This window comes from Toxorhynchites rutilus, chromosome 3 (assembly GCF_029784135.1).
Source record: "Toxorhynchites rutilus septentrionalis strain SRP chromosome 3, ASM2978413v1, whole genome shotgun sequence".
NCBI classification, from domain to species: Eukaryota; Metazoa; Arthropoda; class Insecta; order Diptera; family Culicidae; genus Toxorhynchites; species Toxorhynchites rutilus.
The window spans coordinates 286,118,371-286,141,898 of NC_073746.1; the positions used below are offsets into that span (position 1 = coordinate 286,118,371).

Sequence of the window (23,528 nt, forward strand, 5' to 3'; positions counted from 1 at the left end):
ACTTTTCTTTCTCCCGGCGCCAATAAATGCATTCATTTCACGAGTTGCCTTCGAGCAGGGAGGATACTGTGAGAAGTTTACTTGTCCGGTGTTTTTTTACGAAGCGTTTAAGTGCAGAAAACATGATCGCCGCCGTGGTATATTGTTTTCATATTCAGGGGAAAATTTCCCGCGTTTTCAGAACATTTTTGAAATTTCAGAGAATTACTCTGGCGTTTAGCATTCTAGTGTTGTCAAAGGGTGTGCAATCACATGGCGTGTGGCGCCAAACCGGAGGTCAGCCGCAGCCAGCTGAAGTCAGTTGTAATGATTTGTTCACGGTAGACCACGAGAGCTACTATCAGAAACGCTATGAGGGAACCATGCAGATAAAGAGTGACGTAACTCAGCGAGACGTGGAGATAGACATTCGATTCGATCGCGAAGTGGATTTGTTGGTGGTGAGTAATCCAGGTGCGCAGGGCGATTCGAAGATTTGATTCGTGTGTTTAGAGTGTTTAAAATGGTTTCACATGAACTTTCATCGCCGGATGTAAATAACATTGTTTGAATAATCGCTAGCACTCGAAGCGTCATGTTGTTTGTATGTACAAATCGATCAGCTTGCAGCGTACAAAATGATTGCTCGTTAATCTAATGCAAATTTAATAACAACTTTAAACCTATTCATGAGTAACGTTTGCACGCATCCTATGCAGTAGGGATTCCCCTTTTATTATTAAGCAATAATAGATGACACTTTAAATAACGTTAATCGAACCATATATCCTACAATCCAACTTTAGAACTACTTTGGAGTTTCAAGAAGCCTAAATAATCGCGATTTTCGGATAGTGAAACAGGGTTACTCGTTGTACGCACATTCGGTTTTGCCGCTAAAATTGGAAGTTAGCTACTCAACAACTCTTCCTCCGCGACCTGCAGAGGTTCGTCTCAACGGTATCATCATCTGCCCATTGATATCGGTTCGGTAGGGGAAAAAATGTTTTTTCTGTTACTACACCCAATGAAATAATCACACCAATTTCAGCGCCGCTATTCACGAAGACCAAACGCCTGTATACCGATATCCGCCAACCAGTTGGAATCTCGATATGAATGTGGCTCCTAGCACGGGAGTCCCTTTAGTGCGTCCATCCGTTGATGAAGCGGCTCGACCAAGTTCTTCAAGAAACTTCACCGACAGTCGGGAAAATAAATTCAATTCTACTTGTCAAGCGATGAATCCCAACATCGTTCTATCCCCGGGACGATGGGATGGTATACTTACATTAAACACAGATGTTACTGTCGACCGGGTCCGGATCGAAATAGTTTTTGATCGATCAATTTATATTCTGGGTGTTAGTATTTTCTTCATCGGATCGTGAAATTATACATGATGGAATTGCTTTTTCCAGAACTTTTTCGGACAAGTTAGCACAACCGATAACACGCGGTTTGTGATAACAAACGACACCCTCATCCTTGCAGCAGATTCGGAGGTGAAGATGCAAGTGTTTGTCAAATTCAGTGAGGTGGGTCGAGTGCCGGATGTTCGAGAGGTACTCTTCAACAGCAAGGACCTGTGTCGACAGAGGAAGAGAAGGGTATCCACCATAACGGAAGCTCCATCGGAGGTGTTTGCATCGCAGCCACAACCCATCACAGAGAGATCCAATATTAGATCCTCGGTAAGCTCACATGGTCGATGTTTCATTTTTTTATTCAGTTTGAATTGAACTAGACTTTCTTATCAGACGAGTGGACCCGAATCCGAAGAAGAAGGAGAATATGACGAAAACGATTGCGCCACAGTGTCCTCCAATGATGAACCAAAAGTACGATCGAGGATTATAGGTGGAAATCATGCAAAGTCCGGTGATATTCCTTGGCACGTGGCAATTTTCCATGACGATGTAAGTTACTTATACTCGAGTATGTTTTTTTTTTGGATGTGGTCATTCAGAAGAAGATAGCTATGCAAAACAAAATCGATAGCCCAAATAGTAATAATACCTAATCCTTATTTCCACCCGTTCTCGTTCTCCAAACCCGGACCTCACCAATTCTTCGCAAGTATTGCTCCATCTGGTCCAACCACCTCGTTCGTCGAATTCCTCTTCTTCATGTCCCCACCGGATTCGAAGCGAATACCGTCTTTTCGGGGCTGCTGTCCGACAATCTTGTAACATGTCCCGCCTGTAGCATTTGTCCAGCATTGGCGACTTTCTGTATGCTGAGTTCGCCGTAAAATGGGGCCAATTCGTGGTTCATCCTCCTTCTCCATGCTCTGTTTTTATGTACACCGTTGCATATTGTTCTGAGCACCCGGCGTTCGGAAACATCAAGGGCTTGCGAGTCCTTTTCGAGCATTTTCCATGCCTCGTACCCATAGAGGACTAACGGTTGGATCAGGGATTTGTACATGGTACACTTCGTACGGAGTCGAGGTTTGTTGGACCTTAGGGATTTGTAAAGTCCACAGCAAGATGGTGGAGTTAACAGGTGGCTCGTAATTTACACAGTTTAGAAACGACGTATGAGGAATGGCAAGACGAAAAGTTTGGATTTGATTATGTTATTACTTACGTTGATATGGTTACATTTGATTTCGTCGAAGGTATTTGAAGCAGTATAATAAATAAACAGTTGTCGTTGAAAATTGTAACCTAGTAACCTTTATGCATATGCTTCCGCCAACTGGCTCGGCTAATGTGATTCAAGGAATGCTTTGATCGTGGTACCGCCACTGGCGTAAAATTTGCAGCTTTGTTTTTTGTGCTGGTTCATAACGGCAATCAACCGTGCCGGCGAAACTGTAGTCAATGTTTAGTGTTGATTGGATACCATCTATGTAAATAAGTTCAAACTTACGGGATACGTCCGAACGGCAATTCTGACATTACGTTTTACCTTCCACTTCACTTATCTTGGTCCATAGTAGGCATAGTATGCGTTTTCGAATTTCGCGGCTGTTGCTGAGTTGCCGCTTAATCCTTTCCTGCGTCACGTTGAAAAGCAGACAGGAGATGCCATCAATTTGTCGAAGTCCCCTGTGACTCTCAAGGACTTTGACAGATCGCCTTAAATCTGCATACCGTTCATCGTTGCCTGAATCAGTCTGGTCAGCTTTCGAGAATAGCTGTACTCGCCCATGATTCTCCATAGCTGTCGTCGGTCGATTGTATCATATGCGTCTTTGAAGTCGACGAAGATGTGGTGCGTGGGTACTTGATACCCGTGGTACATCTGGAAGATTTGCCGCACAGTAAAAATTTGGTCCGTCGTCGAGCAACCAGCCATGAATTTGGTAGATACCATTCAAGATTATGATTGTACGCTTGTTCCCACCTGTACGCTTGTCACCTTTTTTATAGATGGGGCACATTACACCTTCTTTCTACTTCTCCGGTAGCTGTTCCGTTTCCCAGATCCGGACCATCAACATTGTATAAGTTTTCCCGGTTTCCTTTGGAGACCAAGATGCGTTTCGATGGAGAATTTAGAAGAGTGTAGCTGTTCAGCTGCGCAATATGTTAGAACAACAATATACTTAAAATCAAGGATTTTTCTTTCTTTCAAGATGAGTTTGATTTTATGAATTTAAATATTTGACGAGACTTGTAAACAGCGCTTCAGAGTACATGATTTGTAGTTCAAGTAGTAAAACGAAATTGCTGTTATAAATGTAACACTGCACGGGGATCGTCTGTTTCTGATTAAAATTTTTGGCATGACAAGCTTTTCGGAAAAGTTTTTTTTTGCAACAAAGAAGGGATGTGACTCTTATTACGCTAAAAGTCCATTACGGAACATGTTTTTATGTGAAATTTGCTGTCCCTGCTCGTTCATTCTATGCCACCAGAACAGATAAAAATAACACATCGCATCACAATCAATTTCGTCGCATCATAAGGGAAATGACGCTTACGCCATTCCGTTTTCAAGCTTTTACGGAGTCATTTTATCACATTTCAAACTTTGCAGCCGTTAGAAAGGATTTGGTATTCTTTATCGATATATAACATAAAAAGGAAGATGTCAATTTTGGCGCTTGCGTCACTTTGAGAGATCACGGCAGCACAGTATGTGAATATACAGGAAAACCTGTTTTTGTGCGGTTGCTTTTTGTGCGATTTCTCATTTGTGTGATGATTTGTGTTTAGGTGCAATATTATTATTTGTGCGATTAGTTTGTGTGATTCAAGACCCGATGTCATAATAAAATCGCACAAACGAGGAATCACGCGAAAAGGGACCGCAGAAAAACAGGTTTTCCTGTACGAGTTACGAGTACAGCGCGCGAGTACAGGAGAAAAAATGACATTCACTTCACTTCCATAGGAAGTGGTACGTCGTCTTGTTCACTACACTAACCTCCACCTTTCGATCACCTAACGTTCGTTCATCAAGTGCCTCATTCTATGTTCCAGCACATTTCGGCCCGCGGCACAAAGCCTTCGTGCGAGGCCTTGAGTTTCTTGGAGAACTTCCACGATTCTCGAGAATGATGCTGTCTTCGCTTCAATCAGTATCGTTCCACGTTTGTTTGTCGAGTTGGTCGTTGCTGTTGTTCGTTAAAATTAAGATGTTAGTATTGGGCCATAGTGGCCCAACACGGCTTTCGGACTAAGTACTAACTCCTTCACGGTCGGTTTTAGACTGAACTGTATTTCCTTAAATTTTACATTGCTTAGGTCACTTGGGTGTTTCTTGTTTCTCCATGTCAGCACAAAATGTGCGTTTGATTATACAGCGTTCGCATTATTTTGATTATACAGCATTCACACTATCGAGTCGGATCCTCCGCTGCGCCCCTTCCAGTTCGCGCAGTCGTTTCGTGTTTCTCCTCCAATGGTAGTAAATGATGGCGATCACCATCGCCACGATGAATGCCCCGTCTATGGAATATGATGCGACGTCGTGCATCGATATGGTATTCTCGATCTTATCGCTGCCGAACATTATACTTGTTTTTAATTGTCGCGTTTTCTTGGAACTCGTAATGTTCCCTACATTGTGGCGCATTTTATTGCATCGAGGAGGGTCTTAATCGCTGACCCAAGCACTCGAGCGTGTGAAACCACTTCGTTTGGAATTTCGGGTCTCGCTATTATCAGCGGAAATTTGCATTGTCAATTTTTTCATAGGGTCGTCACCCAATCTGATTTCGTGTACTTCCATTTTCTCCCCCCTTTGGGACGAGGGCGTAGTCTACCGTCCCAAATCATTTGGGGTGCTTGGGGAGGGGGATCGTCTTCTAGTTCGATTGCTTCGGCTTGAGATTGCTGTTCGTTATCAGCTGTGTTGTCATACTCTTCTATAATGGGTTGAATGGTGTGCTCCTCGACTGGTAGAGGAGCAAGTGTTCGCACGTTGCGTTTGTAAATTCCGGTAGCGGTTCGCACTACTGCCACTCGGACTACTCCATCATCTCCAGGGTGTATTTGTGTGACAATTCCCATAGGCCACCTTGCTACGGGAAGGTGATCGTCTCCGATCAATACGATTTGGCCTACCTTAACGTTGGCTTGTTGCTTGGTCCATTTTGCATAATCACGTAACTGGTGGAGATACTCGTCTCTCCATCTTCTCCAAAATTGTTCGAGCTGCGATTGTACTCGTTTCCATCTGGTTGTGAGATTGCTTCCATCCTCACTCTGCGTAGGGATGGGCACGGCTAGCATTGGGCGTGCTATCAAAAAATGACCGGGTGTGATCGCGGTCGGTGAATCTGGCGTCGTGTAAACAGGTGTGAGTGGTCGCGAATTCATTATTGCGGCCACTTGGTAGAACAGTGTCTGCAATTCCATGATGTTTAGCTGTGCTCCTCTGGCCGCTGCACTAAAGAGCCGCTTGGCTACCTTTATGTTCGCTTCCCAAAGTCCTCCAAAGCTGGGGCTTCGGGGTGGAATGAATGAAAATCTTATTCTGTGAGTTGCCGCAATATCAACTAATTTGTTTTGAAAAACTTCATTGTTATATATTCTTCGTAAACGATTGAGTTCTCTGCTGGCCCCGACAAAGTTCCGCCCATTGTCGGAGTAAATAACCTCGGGTATTCCCCTCACTGATGTGAAACGGAGAAGTGCTGATATGAACGCTGCCGTCGACTGATCTTCGACGACTTCTAGGTGAACTGCTTTGGTCGCAAAACATATGAAGATGCAAGCATATGCTGTGGTCTTGCATTTCGATTTTTGATTGAGATATACTTCGAATGGCCCACATAAGTCCACTCCCGTGTGAGTGAACGCTACTGATTCATTTACCCTGGGCGAGGGCAGTTGTCCCATTTGTTGCTGTAAACGTCTGGGCCGCGCTTTGGCACATAAGATGCATCGTTGAATGACTCCTTGTACGGTCCTTCGGAGATCCCTCATCCAAAATCTTTGTCGAAATTCGTTTATTACCAGATCTGTTCCGGCGTGAAATCTATCCTCATGTATTTTTTGAATTATTACCCTCGAAAATGGGTGCGATTTGGGAATCAATATTGGATTCTTTTGTGAGATGGGCATTTCTGCATTGTGGAGTCTCCCTGTGACATGTATGACTCCATTTCTGACGATTGCGTTGAGATGCTGGAAAGGTCCTTTCGTAGGCACCTTCCCAGTTTTTCGTAATTCCGCTACTTCATTTGGATAAATAGTGGCTTGCATAATTCGGACTACGAGTGTTAGTCCTTCATTCAATTCAGTGGTGGTGAGTGGGCCCGATCTCTTTTCGTTTCTGATGCCTGTGTCTTTATTGACCTTCTTCATATTGTTTATGGCTCTACACAGCCATGCAAAGTGTCTTACTGTTTTGTCATGAGTGTGATGGTGCGGGTATTTTGCGATTAAGTCTTCGCATGCCTTTCCTGTTGCTGCTACCAATCGTGTTATTGGTTCTTTAATCTCTTCCTGTTCTGCAGCAGCAGTGTATTCGTAGCCGCTCTGCAGATAATATTGTCTTCTTCGTATACATTCCGGTCCGTGTAACCAAAATTCTAGTTTTGCTTCGCGTAATTTTCTGACTGGAATTCCTCTCGAAACCATATCAGCCGGATTTTCTTTCGTAGATATATATTTCCAATGCTCTGGATTCGTGGTGGAGTGTATCTTCTGCACTCTATTTCTAATGAAGGTTCCCCAACGTGTATTTGAAGATTTGATCCAACTTAGCGCTACTTGTGAATCACTGTAGCAATATTCCGACGAGATTCGACCGGCCAGAATGCTCTTTATTTTAGCAGTTAGTTCTGCTAGAAGTGCCGCCGCCAAGAGTTCCAGACGGGGCAGAGTGACCTTCTTCAAAGGCGCCACTCTCGATTTCGAACATAAGAGATTCGTACTCTCTTCTCCTTTTAAGTTGATTGCATGTAAGTAAATGACGCATCCATAAGCCTTTTCGGAGGCGTCACTGAATCCGTGTAAATCTAGTGCGATCGTATGACTCGGAGTCGACATCCGAGGTATTTCTATCTTGCTGAGCTCCACTAATGAAGCTTCGAACTTCTTCCATGAGCTTAGTGCTTGATCTGGAACATCATCGTCCCAGCTGACGTTATAAGTCCACAATTCTTGCATCAATATTTTAGCTGTAATGATTACAGGTTGTATCAATCCGATTGGGTCATACAGTCTCAAAATCTTCGAGACCATCTGTCGCTTTGTGAGCGCTTCGTATGTTTCACCTATGTTTTTCGTACTGATGAACTGGAACACGTCTGTTTTGGGGTTCCAGGCTATCCCCAATGTCTTTATGACCTCTTGGTCACCAACTTGGATCAATGGTTCCAAGTCTTTCTCTGGAATTCCTTCCAGTACGCTTGCGTTGTTTGATGCCCACTTTCGAAGTGGAAATCCATGAAGTGACAATGCATGCTCTATTTCTCGTTTCGTCTCCGTCAGTTCATCTGCGTTGGACGCTCCAATCATTAGATTGTCAACATAGAACGATCGTTGAATGGTGTCGGCAATTCTCGGATTTACCGACCGATAATCTTCAGCTGCTTCGTGTAGTGCCCTACAGGCCAAGAATGATGAAGACGCTTCACCATATGTGACAGTCGTCAGTCTATACGCTTTCAATTGATCATTGGGGCTGTCGCGCCACAAAATACATTGTAACCAAGTGTCTGTGTATGCGATGTGAATTTGTCTGTACATCTTTGCAATATCTGCTACTAGCACGTCGTTGTGCGTCTTGAAATCAATTAGCAGATCAAATAAGTCCTTTTGAATGGTTGGTCCCACGATTTGTATATCGTTCAGGGATACTCCGGTTGACGTCTTTGCACTTGCGTCGAACACCACCCTAACCTTGGTGGATGTTGAATCTGGTTTCACCACACACGAGTGAGGGATGAAATACTTTACTTTGTGAAAGTCTTCTGTGGTGACTGGTACCATATGTCCCAGTGTTTCATATTCATTCATGAATGCCCTGTACTCTTTGTACAGGTCTGCATTCCGCTTGAGCCTTTGCTCAAGCGATGTGAATCTTCTATATGCTTGTTGATAAGAGTCGCCTAACGATGACGGCTCCCCCCGTAGGGGCATTCGTGTAATGTATCTCCCGTCGGGAGCGATCTCTAACGTTGTGCGGAAGTGACTTTCCGCCTCGCATTCGTCATGTTGCTTTGGTTCCCAGTCTTGAAAGCACGCTTCTTCAAGACGCCAAAACTTCTCTATGAGTTTGGCCATTTCGTCCTGTGGGAATTCGAATTCATTTCTGCTACACCTTGTAGCAGACAATACAGTGGTTGATGGGCTGCTGTGACGTAGCGTCCCACATGCAATCCAGCCCAAGCTGGACTCTTGATACGTAAGACCGTTGGCTACGCTAAGCCGGCCTGGCATTAGAATTTTGAAAAATATTCTCGCTCCGAGGAGAATGTCGATTTCATTCGATCTGTAAAACTGGGGATCGGCAAGGTGCAATTGTTCTGGTATCCGTATACCCTTTTCATCAATAGCTGTGCTTGGTTGATCGTCCAATATCTTTGGCACTATGATCAATTCTAAACTTTCATTGTAGTTGCTTGCGTGAGAGGCTATCACAGTTTTGATACCCCTTTTTAACATGTGCTTGTCCGCTAACTCCTTTAATGGTTACGTTTACCGAGTGTTGCGGAATTCCTAGGCTTCGAGCAGCCTTTTCTGTGATTGTTTCTACTTGACTCCCTGAATCAAGTAGACATCGAAGAGGGTGCCATTTCTGCTCACCCTTAACATGAATTATGGCTGTGCCCAGAAAGACGTATTCTTCCTGAGCTAGTCATTTCGTTGAACTTGCTTGTGCTTGATTGACATCCTTCTCGGGATGCAATTGTTGGATCTCGTCCCCCTTGGGAGAGTCTCCACGATGAAGTAGTGTATGATGCTTCGTGCTGCATATTTGGCATTTCCGTTGTGATTTGCACTCCTTCGTTGAGTGCCCAGGTATGAGGCAATTAAAGCAGTGCCTCCCTGCTTTGATAGTTTCCCATCGTTCTGGGATGCTCATTTTCGTGAATTTAGGACACGTAAATGCTGTGTGTCCTTCATTGTGACAAACGTAGCACCGCTGTGCTTCCCTTTTGTCTTTGGTGGTCGCAGCTTTGCCTTCGATTGCTGCTACGACTTTCGGCTGGGGTCGATGACTAGAGTGTGCCGTTTCGGCAGCCACTTTGCAAGTCATCTGGTTAGCCAGCCGCTCTAATTCTATTTTGAATTCGCTCCAAACATAAATGCGCTGGAGGTCCAACTTTTCTTCAATCTTAGAAAGTGTTGATTCATCCAATCGTTCTTTCACTAAGCATATTAGTAACCCATTGGCGATGCAATCTGGTTCGCCAGGTTGTTCATTTGCTATTTGTCGAGTGGCGGACAATAGTGTATCGACAGCGTCGATCAGTCCTAGTATCGCTCTTTGCGATGCCTTATGTATCCTTTTAATTTTCAGCAGAGTGTAAAAGTAACCTTCATATGCGATTCGTTTCTTGTAGAATCTTGCTTCCAGTTTGGCCCAGGCTTCAGTGAAAGGCACTCCTGAATTCTCGAGTGCTTCGCAGGAGTTACGAGCGGGCTCGTATTCTAAACATTTCGCCAGGAAAGCGTATTTGCTTGCATCCTCGTTTAGGGTCGCAATCCGCTTCTCAAAGCGGGCTTTAAACGATAGCCACTCGGTGGCTGACCCACGGAACTTCGGGAGCTCCAATCGGGGTAAATAATCGGCCTTGCTATTGCCGGTGATCATTGTTTGATCCAGTACTTGCCTTGAACCTTCATCCTGACTCGGTTCATTCGTCTGTGATTGCGCATGCCGTATTCTCTTTGCCAAACTGGCTCTGGACTTGATATATGCGGGGAGGAGAGCATCCCGTCTCTTGGAGGGCCCCGTTTGGCCCTCAATTTTCAGTATCACTGCACAAGCTTGATCGTACAAGCTTGTTAGTACTTCTTGTTGCACTAGTAATGTTTCGACTTCGTCGTCGTCTTCTGCTAATTTGCATGCGTCTTTGATAATCGGAGCAATGCTTTGCTCCAGTGCCGTTAGCTGCTTTTTCCAGCTTTCAACGGCATCGTCCTCGTTTGTCGTCATGTTTATTTGATTTGATAATTACTAACCGCTTTACTTGTTTGATTGACTCAAATACTTAGCTGGGTCATTGATTATGCTCCAGTCTAAATAGTCGGCTATGGCTTCGGCCGATCTATTTAGTTCAGTGGTAAATCTGCTTTCGTATCTGTTTATAACCGCGGCTCCTGCCGCCAAGTTGAACATGTGCGATATTATCAGTTTTATCGCTGCAGCTTCTTCCCGCGTACGACGCGGGTCCTGTTTCAAATTCTCCTCCGTATCCCTCATATACATGTAGCACATGGAATACAGTAGGTCGTTGGAATGTCGAGAATTCATCTTTACAAATTTTTCACATCAGTCACAATAATTCGTGTTTATCACACATCTTCCACGCAGTTGCACACCGTGCTTCGCTCACGGGCGAAGTTTACTTATTGATCACACAGTCACGCAGTGTCATGTTATGATTCCCGCGAATGGGAAATTCACGTTGTCAATTTTCAGCCACACAGTGGCGCATTGTAATAACTATGCAGTGGCGCAGCATACTTCCCGCGAGTAGGAAGTTCACTTTGTTAATTTTTAGCCACGCAGTGGCACACCATACTTCCCGCGAATGGGAGATTCATTTTCTTGGTTTCAGCCACTTAATGGCGCAACATCTTCCGTGCGCTGAGACAATGTCACTTCACTTTCCGATTATACAGCCATGCAATGGCATCACTTTTTCGCGCGCGGAGAGAATGTCACTTCACTTATCAGAATCGATTACTTTCGCGAGTCCGTGATCGCTCGAAGTGCGATCACGTCGGGGTCACCAAATGTTGTTCGTTAAAATTAAGATGTTAGTATTGGGCCATAGTGGCCCAACACGGCTTTCGGACTAAGTACTAACTCCTTCACGGTCGGTTTTAGACTGAACTGTATTTCCTTAAATTTTACATTGCTTAGGTCACTTGGGTGTTTCTTGTTTCTCCATGTCAGCACAAAATGTGCGTTTGATTATACAGCGTTCGCATTATTTTGATTATACAGCATTCACACTATCGAGTCGGATCCTCCGCTGCGCCCCTTCCAGTTCGCGCAGTCGTTTCGTGTTTCTCCTCCAATGGTAGTAAATGATGGCGATCACCATCGCCACGATGAATGCCCCGTCTATGGAATATGATGCGACGTCGTGCATCGATATGGTATTCTCGATCTTATCGCTGCCGAACATTATACTTGTTTTTAATTGTCGCGTTTTCTTGGAACTCGTAATGTTCCCTACATTGTGGCGCATTTTATTGCATCGAGGAGGGTCTTAATCGCTGACCCAAGCACTCGAGCGTGTGAAACCACTTCGTTTGGAATTTCGGGTCTCGCTATTATCAGCGGAAATTTGCATTGTCAATTTTTTCATAGGGTCGTCACCCAATCTGATTTCGTGTACTTCCAGTTGCTATGCGTGCTTCATCTTTTTCGCTCAGAAGCTCTCGGCAGACGTCGTCAAACAATTCGTTGTTCAAGTTGTTCATACCCGATGACGGTATCTGCTGTACTGCTGCTTTCAGGGTACTCCAGTATTCATCGAGGAGTAGAATATTCAGTTCGTTTACCGCAGGTAACGCAGCTTCAAGACGCAGCGAGTATGATCGTATTCACAATCTAGCTGCGCGTAGAATTCTTCTTTATCGGTACTACCTAGATGGGAGCTATGGACGTTGATGATGTTGATATTGAAGAGCCACCAGTTTTGTTTATTAAAAATGTTTAAAATTGTGGTGGTGGAACAAAGATATAAGCGCATGTGACCATATGTATGTCATGGTATAATTATGAATCAACCATGTTCAGCTGTTGTGCGGCACTTTGTGGACGCCGGATACGCCCGTTCCGGCATCGACTACATCTGGGAAGGGAAGAAAACCCGGTTCCGGAAGATCGAGGGAAAAGTGGCTACATCGCTACGTGCGCTTGGCCGGGAGGTCGGTGCAATCGGCCAAACAATGAAAAAGTACCTGCACAGTACCGAACATGGACATCATGGTGGCAATGGATGTATGGGAAAATAATCATCATCGAATTTCAAAAACCGATTATGTACATTTTGTTTATTGGCCCAAAAATAATGATCTGTGCAAAGTTTCAGCTCGATCGGACATGATTTAGGGGTGCCTCAAAGCGCTAAAAGTTTTTTCGATGCCAAATGACTTAAAAATGCATGAAACGTCGAGATCTGAGCGCGATTCACATACAACATCCACGTCACGTTGCGTCAATTATTCTACCGTTCAATTCCTATTGAAGCATTCACATACACCAGCAACGACAAGTCGAAGTTGCCGTTATCGGTGTATGTGAATGTTTGCATAAGAACTGCTTGGAAGAATAATTGACGCAACGTGAGGGGACGGAACGTGAACGTGACGTGGATGTTTTATGTGAATCGCACTTTAGGCGGCTCGCACCCCGGAGCAATAAGCAACTAGCAAACTGCAATACGCAATATGCAACAGGCAACATATTTTGTTGTGCTTTGAATACCAAAGCAATAAAAACGCCTGACATTATGCAAACAATCTCCTTAATGAACGAAACTTGTCAAATTATGGGCGATAAGTTGGTCTCAAACCGACACGTCTTGTTGCCAGCGATATGTATTGCTCTACAAAGGCGATAGCGATATCGTATTGTGTCGGTGTACGCCTTAGAAAGAGTTATACCCAAGTAACCATAAGCATCAACGTATAGCTCTATTATAGCACTAATTCTAATACCAAATGGCAGTATATCTGCTTTTTTGATGCTTATAGGCCTTATATCAACATTATTAATGCATATACACATTAATGAAAATAATCATTAATGAAAGCCCTATATGTGCATTTAGTGCTACCGTATAATTATTTCTCTTTCCAAACAGTGCACCGTTATTCTAAATAAATGATATATCAATATCATCTATAAAATGGCTGCAATAAATCTGTGTGGGGGCCCATTAAATAAATACATTATTATTTTTTATATTTTCTGTCGAGTCCCGATAGATTCGACTACTTTTTCCTAGAAAAAAAAACGAATCAAAAAACAACTACTTAGTAAAGGCTGCCATCACAAGTGACGTTTTCAGTTAGCCCTAAGCAAGCTTTAGTAATTCTTATTCAAGACTGTAACTGAAGCCCTATATTTCGCCTTTTTAGCATTATATCCACCCTATATTGGTTTATAGAGTGTAATAAGCATTTATTCAGTATCCTATATGTGGATACAGTGCTGATTTAAGACCAGTTTCTAGTGCTCACTGGTTACCTAGGTAGGCCGAAGCAATAATAAACTAGCAACTAGCAACTATCAACATGCAATAAGCAATATTATCGCCAATGGGTTTTTCCATTTAATTTTTGTTGATCTCGCACACCGACTCAATACGATATCGCTATCGCCTTTGTAGAGCAACACATATCGCTAGCAACACGACGTGTCGGTTGAAGAGCAACTTATCGCCCATAATTTTGCAAGTTTCGTTCATTAAATAGATTGTTTGCATAATGTCAGGCGTTTTATTGCTGTGGTATGCGAAGCAAAACAAAATATGTTGCCTGTTGCATATTGCGTATTGTAGTTTGCAAGTTGCTTATTGCTCCGGTGTGCGAGCCGCCTTATAGAGTATGTAAAGTATTTGTATGTTAACAATCATTTTGCGCACATACAGTGGTAGACATTCGTTTAGCCGCACACTATTTTTTCTCTATATTTTTAAAAATAAGTCGATTCTTTGTACAGTTTTGCTCATAAAAACGATCATTGTTTATTTTCATCGAATTCATGTTAAAAAAGTATAAATTCACTTTTTGTTTCTAAGTAATTCAAATATGTGGAATCAGGGTGGACTTTCGTTTAACCGCATACAAAAATTTCAATAAAAGAAAATTTGTGCGGCAAATTTCGGGTCAGACAGCTTTTAAAGTGTTGCCATATTGATTAAAGCCCAACATTCCTGAATTATTGCCTTGAGACTGGAAATGTTGTCAAACTGTCATCTGTTTGCATAGACCATCTCGGCCAAGATTCTCCATAGGTTCTCTATGGGATTGCAATCGACTGCCTGCAGATCATTCAAGAAGCGAAATGTCCTTCTCGGCAGACCATGCCTTCGATTGCTTGGAAACTTGGATCTATGCATAATCCTGCTGAAAAAACGACATCCTCGGTAGCGTTATTCTCAATATTGCCAATCAAAACGTCCTCCTGTAATTGAAGATACTTTTCGGAGTTCATTCGGGTGAAAATGAAATACATGAGAAGCTTGCTGTGATAGGAAACGGCTCCCCACACTGTCAAACTTCCACCCCCAAAGTTTCGCTTCGATCTCACGACATGCCGTTGACTTAAATTGTACCAATAGCAACTGTAACAGTCCGGACCATCCAAATTGAACTTTTTTCGCCGGAAAATACAACATTTCTCCATTCTAGTTTCCAGTCCATGTATTGCCGGGCGAAAATGAGATGGTTCTGCTTATGGGTGGCGATCAGTTTCGGCTTCCCTTGAGGTTTTTTCCACATGATGTTTGGTGACTCATTCAAGATGCGCACAATATGCCTCTTCGTTACTGGAACAACCGATTCTGCCCTAATGTATGAGCATGACATCGTTTCCTGGTTGCTTCGTGTCTTATTCGACCTTCAAGACGCAAAGTAACTTTGTTGTTCCCATTTGTTGGTCGTTATATCCCATATTTCTGGCACTATTCAAAGAAATTCCGTACCACTTTCTCAGATAGACCAATTTTTGTTACGATCGAGCGATTAGAAAACTTTTGTTCACTGAATATCTTTATTATTTTCCGCCCCTCTTCCGTCAATAGAATACCTTTCGCCATTCCTTTAAATTCTACGTAAATCACTAATCTGACCAACTTCTTACGTTGCACATGTAATATTTATCTTGTAAATTGAACATTCCCAAGTATTTTTTTCAAAAAACACAGATAAAGGCTTGGTGATTATGCGAAACCTCGATTTTTATGCCCTGCGGCTAAACGTATGTCTCGGGAAAAAACGACGTTTAAATGTTTATATTCACCGATGCCGCCTTGTGTGTGTGTGTGTGTGTGTGTGTGTGTGTGTGTGTTTTTTTTTTTTTTTTTTTTTTTTTTTTAAAGAGGTGAGGAACGCTCTACCAGCCTTACCTGGGAAGGGTTAACCCAGACGTCGAGTGGGGATCGCACCCACAAAAACCAAGCCCTCTACTCGTTGCCTTATTCCCCCTGGGACCACATCTAGGCGACTACTTCAGGGGGCGGCTGTGCTCATGCACTTCTCGAGTTTTCAACGCAAACTAGCGTTGTCCTTCCCTTTTTCTCAATATTTTTTTCTTTCCATTCGTTATTGATTCCACTGCGCTGATGTCCTCTTCGCAGGCATTTTGAATTTACCCGTCGAGACGTGTACCGATTAGGAATTGCCTTCCAACTTGACGCGCAACCCGTCACAGCCACCCTCGCGGGGTTTCTCACCTGTCGAGACGTGAACCGATTAGGAAGCGCCCTCCAACTTGACGCGCGCCCCGTCACAGTCACCCTCGCAGGATTTCTCTTCCCAACGGAGCGCCGATTAGGCAGTGCCCTCCAACCTGACGCGCACTCCGTCACAGCTACTCTCGTGGGGTATTCACCATTTTGATCGTGGCTTCATCCTTGATGCTCGTTCCTTCGAAATGTTCGCGGTGTTCCTCCATCCAGGCCACGATCAGGCGTTGTCAGATAGGCCTTTTGCTGTTCTCCGCGGCAGTATCCGTTTACCTGTCGAGACGTGCACCGATTAGGAAGCGCCCTCCAACTTGACGCGCGCCCCGTCACAGTCACCCTCGCAGGATTTCTCTTCCCAGCGGAGAGCCGATTAGGTGGTGCCCTCCAACACAACGCGCACCCCGTCACAGCTACTCTCGTGAGGTACCATCTCTTGCAACAGCCGTCGCCGTTGTTCACCTTTCACCGTCGGACGTTGTCAGCACTTTGGTCAGCCCTCCACCTTCGCTGCAGCTCCGACATGATTTGTGTGATTGCACTGCTCACGGCATTCCAGATCATCTCGTCGCGACACATCTCCTCCACAATATTCCCGACATGAAGTGCAGGCAGCCCCTCGCGCCTTTCGGTGAACCTGGGACAGACAAAAACGACGTGCTCCGGTGTTTCCTCCATATCTCCACACTCCGGACAGAGGGGTGAAACTGCGTGCCCGAACCGGTGTAGATATTGCCTGAAACAGCCATGCCCAGACAGAAACTGCGTCAAGTAAAAGTTAACTTCACCGTGTTTCCTGTTCAACCAGGTCGAAAGTACCGGTATCAGCCTGTACGTCCATCTACCATTTTCTGCCGTATCCCATTCATACTGCCATTTGTCCAACGACTCCGCTCTCATCAATTTCCGGATACCTCTGCTTTCCCGTCGCTTGTAGCACTCGCTATCTTCCGCCAGAGTGATGCAGATGGGAATCATTCCGGCGATTACACACACAGCTTCTGTCGAAATGGTCCTATAAGCACTTACGACTCGCATGGCCATGAGTCGGAATGTGCTGTTCAGCTTCCTCCGATTTCGGTGGGTTTCCAGAGCCGCCAACCAGGCAGGGCCACCATACCTCAGTATCGACGAAGATACACTTGCCAAGAGACGCCTCTTGCTGCTGCTTGGGCCAAAGCTATTTGGCATGATCCTCGCCACCACGTTGATGGCCTTTGACGCCTTCCCACATGCATAGTCGACGTGCTGGTTGAAGTTCAGCCGGTCGTCGATCATGACTCCGAGGTACTTCACCGCCCGCTTCGAAACGATGGTATGTCCTCCGACCGATACCTCTGCCCGCAGCACTGCCTTACAATTGCTCACTAACAGCACCTCGGTTTTGTGATGTGCCATCTGGAGCTTTACGCTGTCCATCCAACTACCGATCATGTCTACAGCCTCAGTCGCCAACATTTCCACCTCCTGAAGCGTCTCGCCGATTACCGTTGTTACGATGTCGTCCGCGAAGCCCACGATCTCCACACCTCTGGGTAGCTTCAGCCTTAGAACACCGTCGTACATCGTGTTCCAAAGCGTAGGACCTAGGATGGAGCCTTGTGGAACTCCCGCCGAGATATTCTTCACTATCTGTCCCCTGTCTGTGTTGTATACCAGGATCCGATTCTGGAAATAACTCCTCAGTATCCTGTACAGGTAGCTAGGGACCTTCAATCTGTGTAGCGCCTCGGCGATGGCCTCCCAGCTGGCACTATTGAAGGCGTTCTTCACGTCAATCAAAATCACCGCGCAGTAACGGTCGCCTCTTCGTTTTTGTTTAAGCGAGACCTGAGCTTTCTCGATAACTGTCCGAATAGCGTCCACTGTCGACTTTCCTTTCCGGAACCCGAACTGCATTTTCGACAATCCGTGGTCATCCTCCGTGCATTTCACCAGTCTGTTGAGAATAACCCTTTCCAAGAGCTTTCCCAAAGTATCCAACAAACAAATAGGCCTATACGACGCTGGATCTCCAGGTGGCTTTCCTGGTTTCGGGAGCAGCACCAACTTTTGTATCTTCCATTCCGCAGGGAAGAGACCGTCATCCAGGCATTTCTGCAGCACCACCCTGAACATGTCGGGGAAAGCAAGGATCGCCGATTTCAGGGCCACATTGGGGATTCCGTCGGGGCCGGGTGCTTTTTTCAACTTTAGACCTTTTGCCACCGCGATGAGTTCTTCGTTGGTGACTTGTGCGTTCTCTGCTTCGTCCTCACCGTACAGTGTGGGTGGCCACGTCGGTGGGTCGTGCTGCGGAAAGAGTCCATTCACAATGACCTCGAGTTTTTCCGGACATAATTCCATGGGAGTCGTTGAACTACGGAATTTCGCCATCACGATTCGATATGCTTCACCCCAAGGATTTGCGTCGACGTCTCGACACAGCTCCCTATAGCAGTTCGATTTGCTCCTACGTATCTCTCGTTTCAAGGCGGCTCTGGTCGCTCGGAAAGACGCGCGGTGCTCCTCTCTCTCTACATCGGTTCGTGCCCTCTGGACTCTTCTTCTGGCTCGTAGACAGTTAGCGCGGAGGATGCTGAGTGTCTCGTTCCACCAGTAGGCTGGACGTCGTTCATTCGTCGGGTTCAGTCTTCTCGGCATCGCTGTATCGCATGCCCTCACCAATGTTCCTGTCAGCCCGTCGGCGCTCAGATTAAGAGTTCTGCTGTCTATGCGTAGTGCTTCGACGAAAAGCTCCTTGTCAAAAACCTTTGTCCTCCACTTCCGCTCAAAGGTTTTTGTATTCCGTACCGCTGCGGGATTCCGTTGGCCGACACTATACAGGATTGCCTGGTGGTCGCTGTGTGTGTATCCCTCCGACACTCTCCACTTCGTATTAGCCGCCAGTGATGGACTGCAGAAAGTTACATCGATGATGGATTCGCGGCCGTCCCTTCGAAAGGTGCTGCTAGTGCCTTCGTTCAGAAGTGTGACGTCTAGTTTTGCGAAGGCTTCTAGTAGGCTGTACCCCCTGGCGTTGGTGCATCTGCTTCCCCACTCCTCAGCCCAGGCGTTGAAGTCTCCTCCGATGATGACTGGTTTGCGGCCGCTGACCTTATCCGTGAGTACGTCCAACATCTCGTGAAACTGCTCCGCTGACCATCTTGGGGGTGCATAGCAACTACACATGAAGATTCCGTTGATTTTGACGATCACGAAACCTTCCTGTGAGCTTTCCACCACTTCTTGGATGGGGTACCTTCCCATCACTAGTATTGCAGCCATCCCTGCTTTATCCACCACCCATTTTCCGTTATCGCGAGGAACTCGGTACGGTTCTGCGATCATTGCAACGTCGCATTTAGTTTCAGTTGTTGACTGCCACAACAATTGCTGTGCTATGTCGCAATGATTGAGGTTGAGCTGGGTAACCTCCATTACTGCGAACCCGCAATCGCCTTTTTGTACGCCGGACATTTGAAGCTACCTGTGACGTGGTCGTTTCCGTCCTCCTCCTTGCACAACATGCACCTCGGTTGCTTGGTGCAGTCTCTAGCAACGTGACCTTCCGTCCCGCACTTCCTGCACAATTTCGATCTGTCAGGACCACCGCAGTTTTTCGCCTGGTGACCGAAGCCCATGCATTGAAAGCATCTCTCCATTTGCTTGGCCATACGAGGGGGAGCTTTCATCGGGCACACGGACCACCCCACTTTTATTTTACCCTTCTCCACCAGTTTATTCGCAGCTTGTTTCGAGAGCCGTATCGAGGCCGTTTGTATCCCACCGTATGCCTTTCTCAGTCGGATTGTCATTGGCACATCGCCAAGGTCACATTGTGACTGTAACGCAGTTCTCAATTCCTCAACAGTCGTGATCTCGTCCAGATACCGGCACTCGATGGTTGATTCCTGAGAGAGAGCTCTCACCTTCGCCTCCTCCCCTAGTGACTTCTCAATGAGTTGTTTGAAAGCGGAGCTCTTAACCGCTGGATCTTTTTTAAGCTCGAAGAGCATCTCGCCTTTCTGCGTGCGCCTAGTTTTCACGACGTTCTCGCCCAGTGTCTGCAACTCCGGATCGTCTCTCACTTTCCGAAGGATAGCTGCATACGATACTCCTGCTGACACTTCAACGATCAAAGCATCGCCCTTGATTCGCTCCACTCGAGGTCCGAGTTTCTTCTTTTCCTGCTCAACTTTTTTCTTCTTCTCCTTCTGTTTTTTGCGTTTTTCTGCCTGGTTATCGACAGTACGCCATTCACTGCTTTCACCTCCTTTCGCGTTACTCAGATCGTTCTTGGCCTTTTTCAGCTCTTCTTCTTCTCCTGGGGTGTCCCTCCTTCTCTTGTCCGATCGTGTGTTCAGAGGACCCTTCGGCGTCTCAAGTATCTCGACGGGTTTCTCATTCGCCTCGAGCAGAGCCTTTTCAGCACCCTCTGCTCTCATCTGCAGCTCCTTATGCTCGCGTTCAGCAACCATGACGACCGATCTGATGCTCGTCACCAGATGTTTTATTTTTAAGTGGACATTGTTTTTGTCCTTTACGAACTCGTAAAGTCTCTGTGTGTGTGTGTGTGTGTGTGTGTGTGTGTGTGTGTGTGTGTGTGTGTGTGTGTGTGATTGTGGCGCACGCCCTTTCAATAAAATTGACTTCAATATACTATCATTACAGCAAATAAGTATCCCGATAAAAAGAACATTGCTGGTTATTTTGTAAGTGTTTCAAGTGCGGCTAAACGAATGTCTATCGCTGTATTATTAATCCTGATATGATTTCAAACAAAAATGTTCATTATCAATCTCTTTTTAAATGAAGCCATTCTCGAGATATTTAAAAAATATTTCTAGTTTATTATCTTTTTTATAGTAAATATGCCCTTTTAATAGGTATGTCGTGTTATAGTATTCCTTGCTGTGGTGGCTGAGAACAGACAAACGACCGCAAGGGGTTAATGGGGAGGAGAGTTTGTCTTGCGTTACTTATTGTTACATGAAGAGGGGTGCAGGTGGTCCGAAAATCACATTCTTAGCGTTACATAATTTGTGTACCACGCCTTTCACCAGGCGCCTAGAAGTATATCCTAGGATTTACTAGGATATACTTCTAGGCGCCTTGCCCTTTCAAGGCCACCAAGACTTTCTACTAAAAAATTGTTTCAGAAGTGCAAAAATGAACGTTGTACGAAACTCACTGTATCAAACAAATTAATTTTTCGTTTCTAGCAATACCAATGCGGGGGAAGTATTATCTCTCGTCGAATTATCTTGACGGCGGCACACTGTCTTACCAAAGAAAACAGCAACCGAACGCTAGAGGTGGATCTCCTCAAGGTATACATTGGATTGGTTGATATTAGTACGAGAGAGGATTTTTTCAACTATGCCGTAACGGATGTAGCGATTCACATGGACTACAACGCGGCTCTGCACACCACGGATATCGGCATTCTGAAGCTCGGACGTGACATTGTTTTCAACAATTTTATAAAGCCCGTTTGTCTGTACAGTAACACAACGGACATCAGCACTCTCTACAGTCGCTACGGGAAAGTAGCCGGATGGGGCCTCAATCGGGATGGAATCGTCACCAACACATTGAACTATTTGGATATGCCCGTGGTTTCACAGAAGAAATGCTCACGAACAAACGTGCAATACAGTACAGTTCTTGCGTATGGGGAGTCATTCTGCGCAGGTCATGCTGATGGTAGGTTCGAAGATTTACTGATAAGATCATTTAATTGCACCATTTCATCGTACAGGTAATTCGGTGTGCAACGGAGATAGCGGGGGAGGATTGGTGTTCGTGGAAAATTACCGTTACCATTTGCGAGGAATTGTCTCAATCAGCGCCCAGAAGCGTAACCAACTGATGTGCGACCCGAATCGTTATTCGGTGTTTACGGATGTTTCGAAATTTCTTAAATGGATACGGCAGAATATGAAATAACAAAATGAAACTTTGCATGTTTTTATATTCCAACAAATTGTTTTATACTGTTTTAGTTGAATATTAAAGAAAATCTACCTGAAAAGAACATACAGAAAATTGTGTAAAATATTCAAAAGCAACAAACTTAACCAAATTTCCCACTAAACGTCTCTAGCCAATTATTGATATTTCTGAATGTAAGCGAAATGTACCGATTCGAAAATGCATTGCACACTATTCAAGGGACAAAGGGTTTAACATTAAGAGTCTAGACTAGCACATCGATCCAACTCGATCCCGGGGAATGATTCGCAATTCAGATCCATGCTTGAGAAATACATTTCCGGCGGTCTGCTGTGGATTAATACCGATGCCATCGTCGGTAATGATTGCACTTGTTGCCGGTGGCACCTTGAATTCCTCCGCTGCGAATTTGAGGACAGCTGTGAAAGGTGTCGTTTCCGGAACGCTCAGTCTGAAATAAAAAAAAAATTCATGAAATGTAAAAATAAACTTATAACTTTAAAACTTTATTTTCCTACACTTTGAATGGCAGCTTTGGGTCCGAAGTTAACGTGATTTTGAAAGTAACTTTTGATCTGCGAATAAGACAAAAGTGAAAGCTATGCGTTGTTGCTCGATTAGTTATATATTTAATGATACTCACGCCATGATTTTTTTAAAACTATGATAGACCTAACGTTATTTTAGTATATCACTACAATCTCCTTATATTATTCAATAACTATCGAAGACGAAACCACTTTTGGCCCTTTCTGCAGCCAAGTGAGCGATCGGTTTACGTTTTATTTCCTCACAGCTGTGTTGAAAACAAAACTATGACAGCTGTTATTGACACGTTGCGTATGAAAACCCAGCGACGCTTTGACAAATGCAAAGCAACATTTGCGGTGTCGCTGAGCTATTCTATCGTACACCCCAATGAGAACATATAGAAGTGGAGCAGCAGGCGAAGTGTATCTGTATTGGCACGCAGAATATCGTGTCGTAATTATTTGCATTCAATATGGAATGTATATGGAAGAAACAAAACAATGTTGAAAGTACTTACGATTACATGATAATTTGAGCCAAAATTCTCATGAAATCATTCAACTGGTTGTTTTTTAACAGATGACAATTATATCGTGGCTTATTTCGATTATTCATGTGGTAAAAAGGTCCAGAGAGCAGTCGTATGCTTTGTTCTCGAAAGCAGTAACATTTTCGGTGAAATTTTGATTAATTGACGATTATTATCTCACAACATACACACCGACACTGAGAGCCTTCGGAACATCAACTGCATAACGGTTAAAATAATGAAACTTCGTTTGTTCCTATGAACGTGGGGGAGTGAAAATGGAACATGGAAATATCACTTTTATCCGTATTTTTCGACGTGATTCCACAAATATTCACTTCACGCTATCACATTAGCCTCATATTCAACGGGAGCTCTACAAAAATGTACATTTTTCATTGATAAATTACTTCATGAAAATAGCATTTTCACAAGGATGCAGCGAGAAATCAAAGATAAACACAACGACTGACGTCATTATTTGCGAAA

General features: G+C 44.6%; 2 protein-coding genes across 2 annotated transcripts; one reads left to right on the forward strand and one right to left on the reverse strand.

Moving 5' to 3' along the window:
* Positions 1-22,063, forward strand: LOC129777451 (transmembrane protease serine 11B-like). The gene is made up of 8 exons (XM_055783718.1): positions 1-137; positions 201-440; positions 786-970; positions 1,031-1,343; positions 1,401-1,673; positions 1,740-1,898; positions 21,247-21,730; positions 21,786-22,063. The coding sequence occupies exons 1-8, from the start codon at positions 27-29 to the stop codon at positions 21,971-21,973; spliced, it is 1,953 nt and encodes a 650-aa protein (XP_055639693.1). The 5' UTR covers positions 1-26; the 3' UTR covers positions 21,974-22,063.
* Positions 21,979-22,798, reverse strand: LOC129777452 (ubiquitin-fold modifier 1). Its single transcript, XM_055783720.1, has 3 exons — positions 22,623-22,798; positions 22,498-22,554; positions 21,979-22,430 (listed from the first exon to the last, which is right to left on the reverse strand). The coding sequence occupies exons 1-3, from the start codon at positions 22,625-22,627 to the stop codon at positions 22,229-22,231; spliced, it is 264 nt and encodes an 87-aa protein (XP_055639695.1). The 5' UTR covers positions 22,628-22,798; the 3' UTR covers positions 21,979-22,228.
* Between the last annotated feature and the right edge of the window lie 730 nt (positions 22,799-23,528).

Bases quoted from the DNA above. Each gene is read 5' to 3' on its own strand.
- LOC129777451 (XM_055783718.1), top strand. From the start codon at position 27: ATGCATTCATTTCACGAGTTGCCTTCGAGCAGGGAGGATACTGTGAGA. The intron at 1,344-1,400 runs GTTAGTATTTTC...TGCTTTTTCCAG, and splicing joins GATCAATTTATATTCTGGGT to AACTTTTTCGGACAAGTTAG. The intron at 21,731-21,785 runs GTAGGTTCGAAG...TTCATCGTACAG, and splicing joins CTGCGCAGGTCATGCTGATG to GTAATTCGGTGTGCAACGGA.
- LOC129777452 (XM_055783720.1), bottom strand. The intron at 22,431-22,497 runs GTAGGAAAATAA...TTTTTATTTCAG, and splicing joins CCAAAGCTGCCATTCAAAGT to ACTGAGCGTTCCGGAAACGA.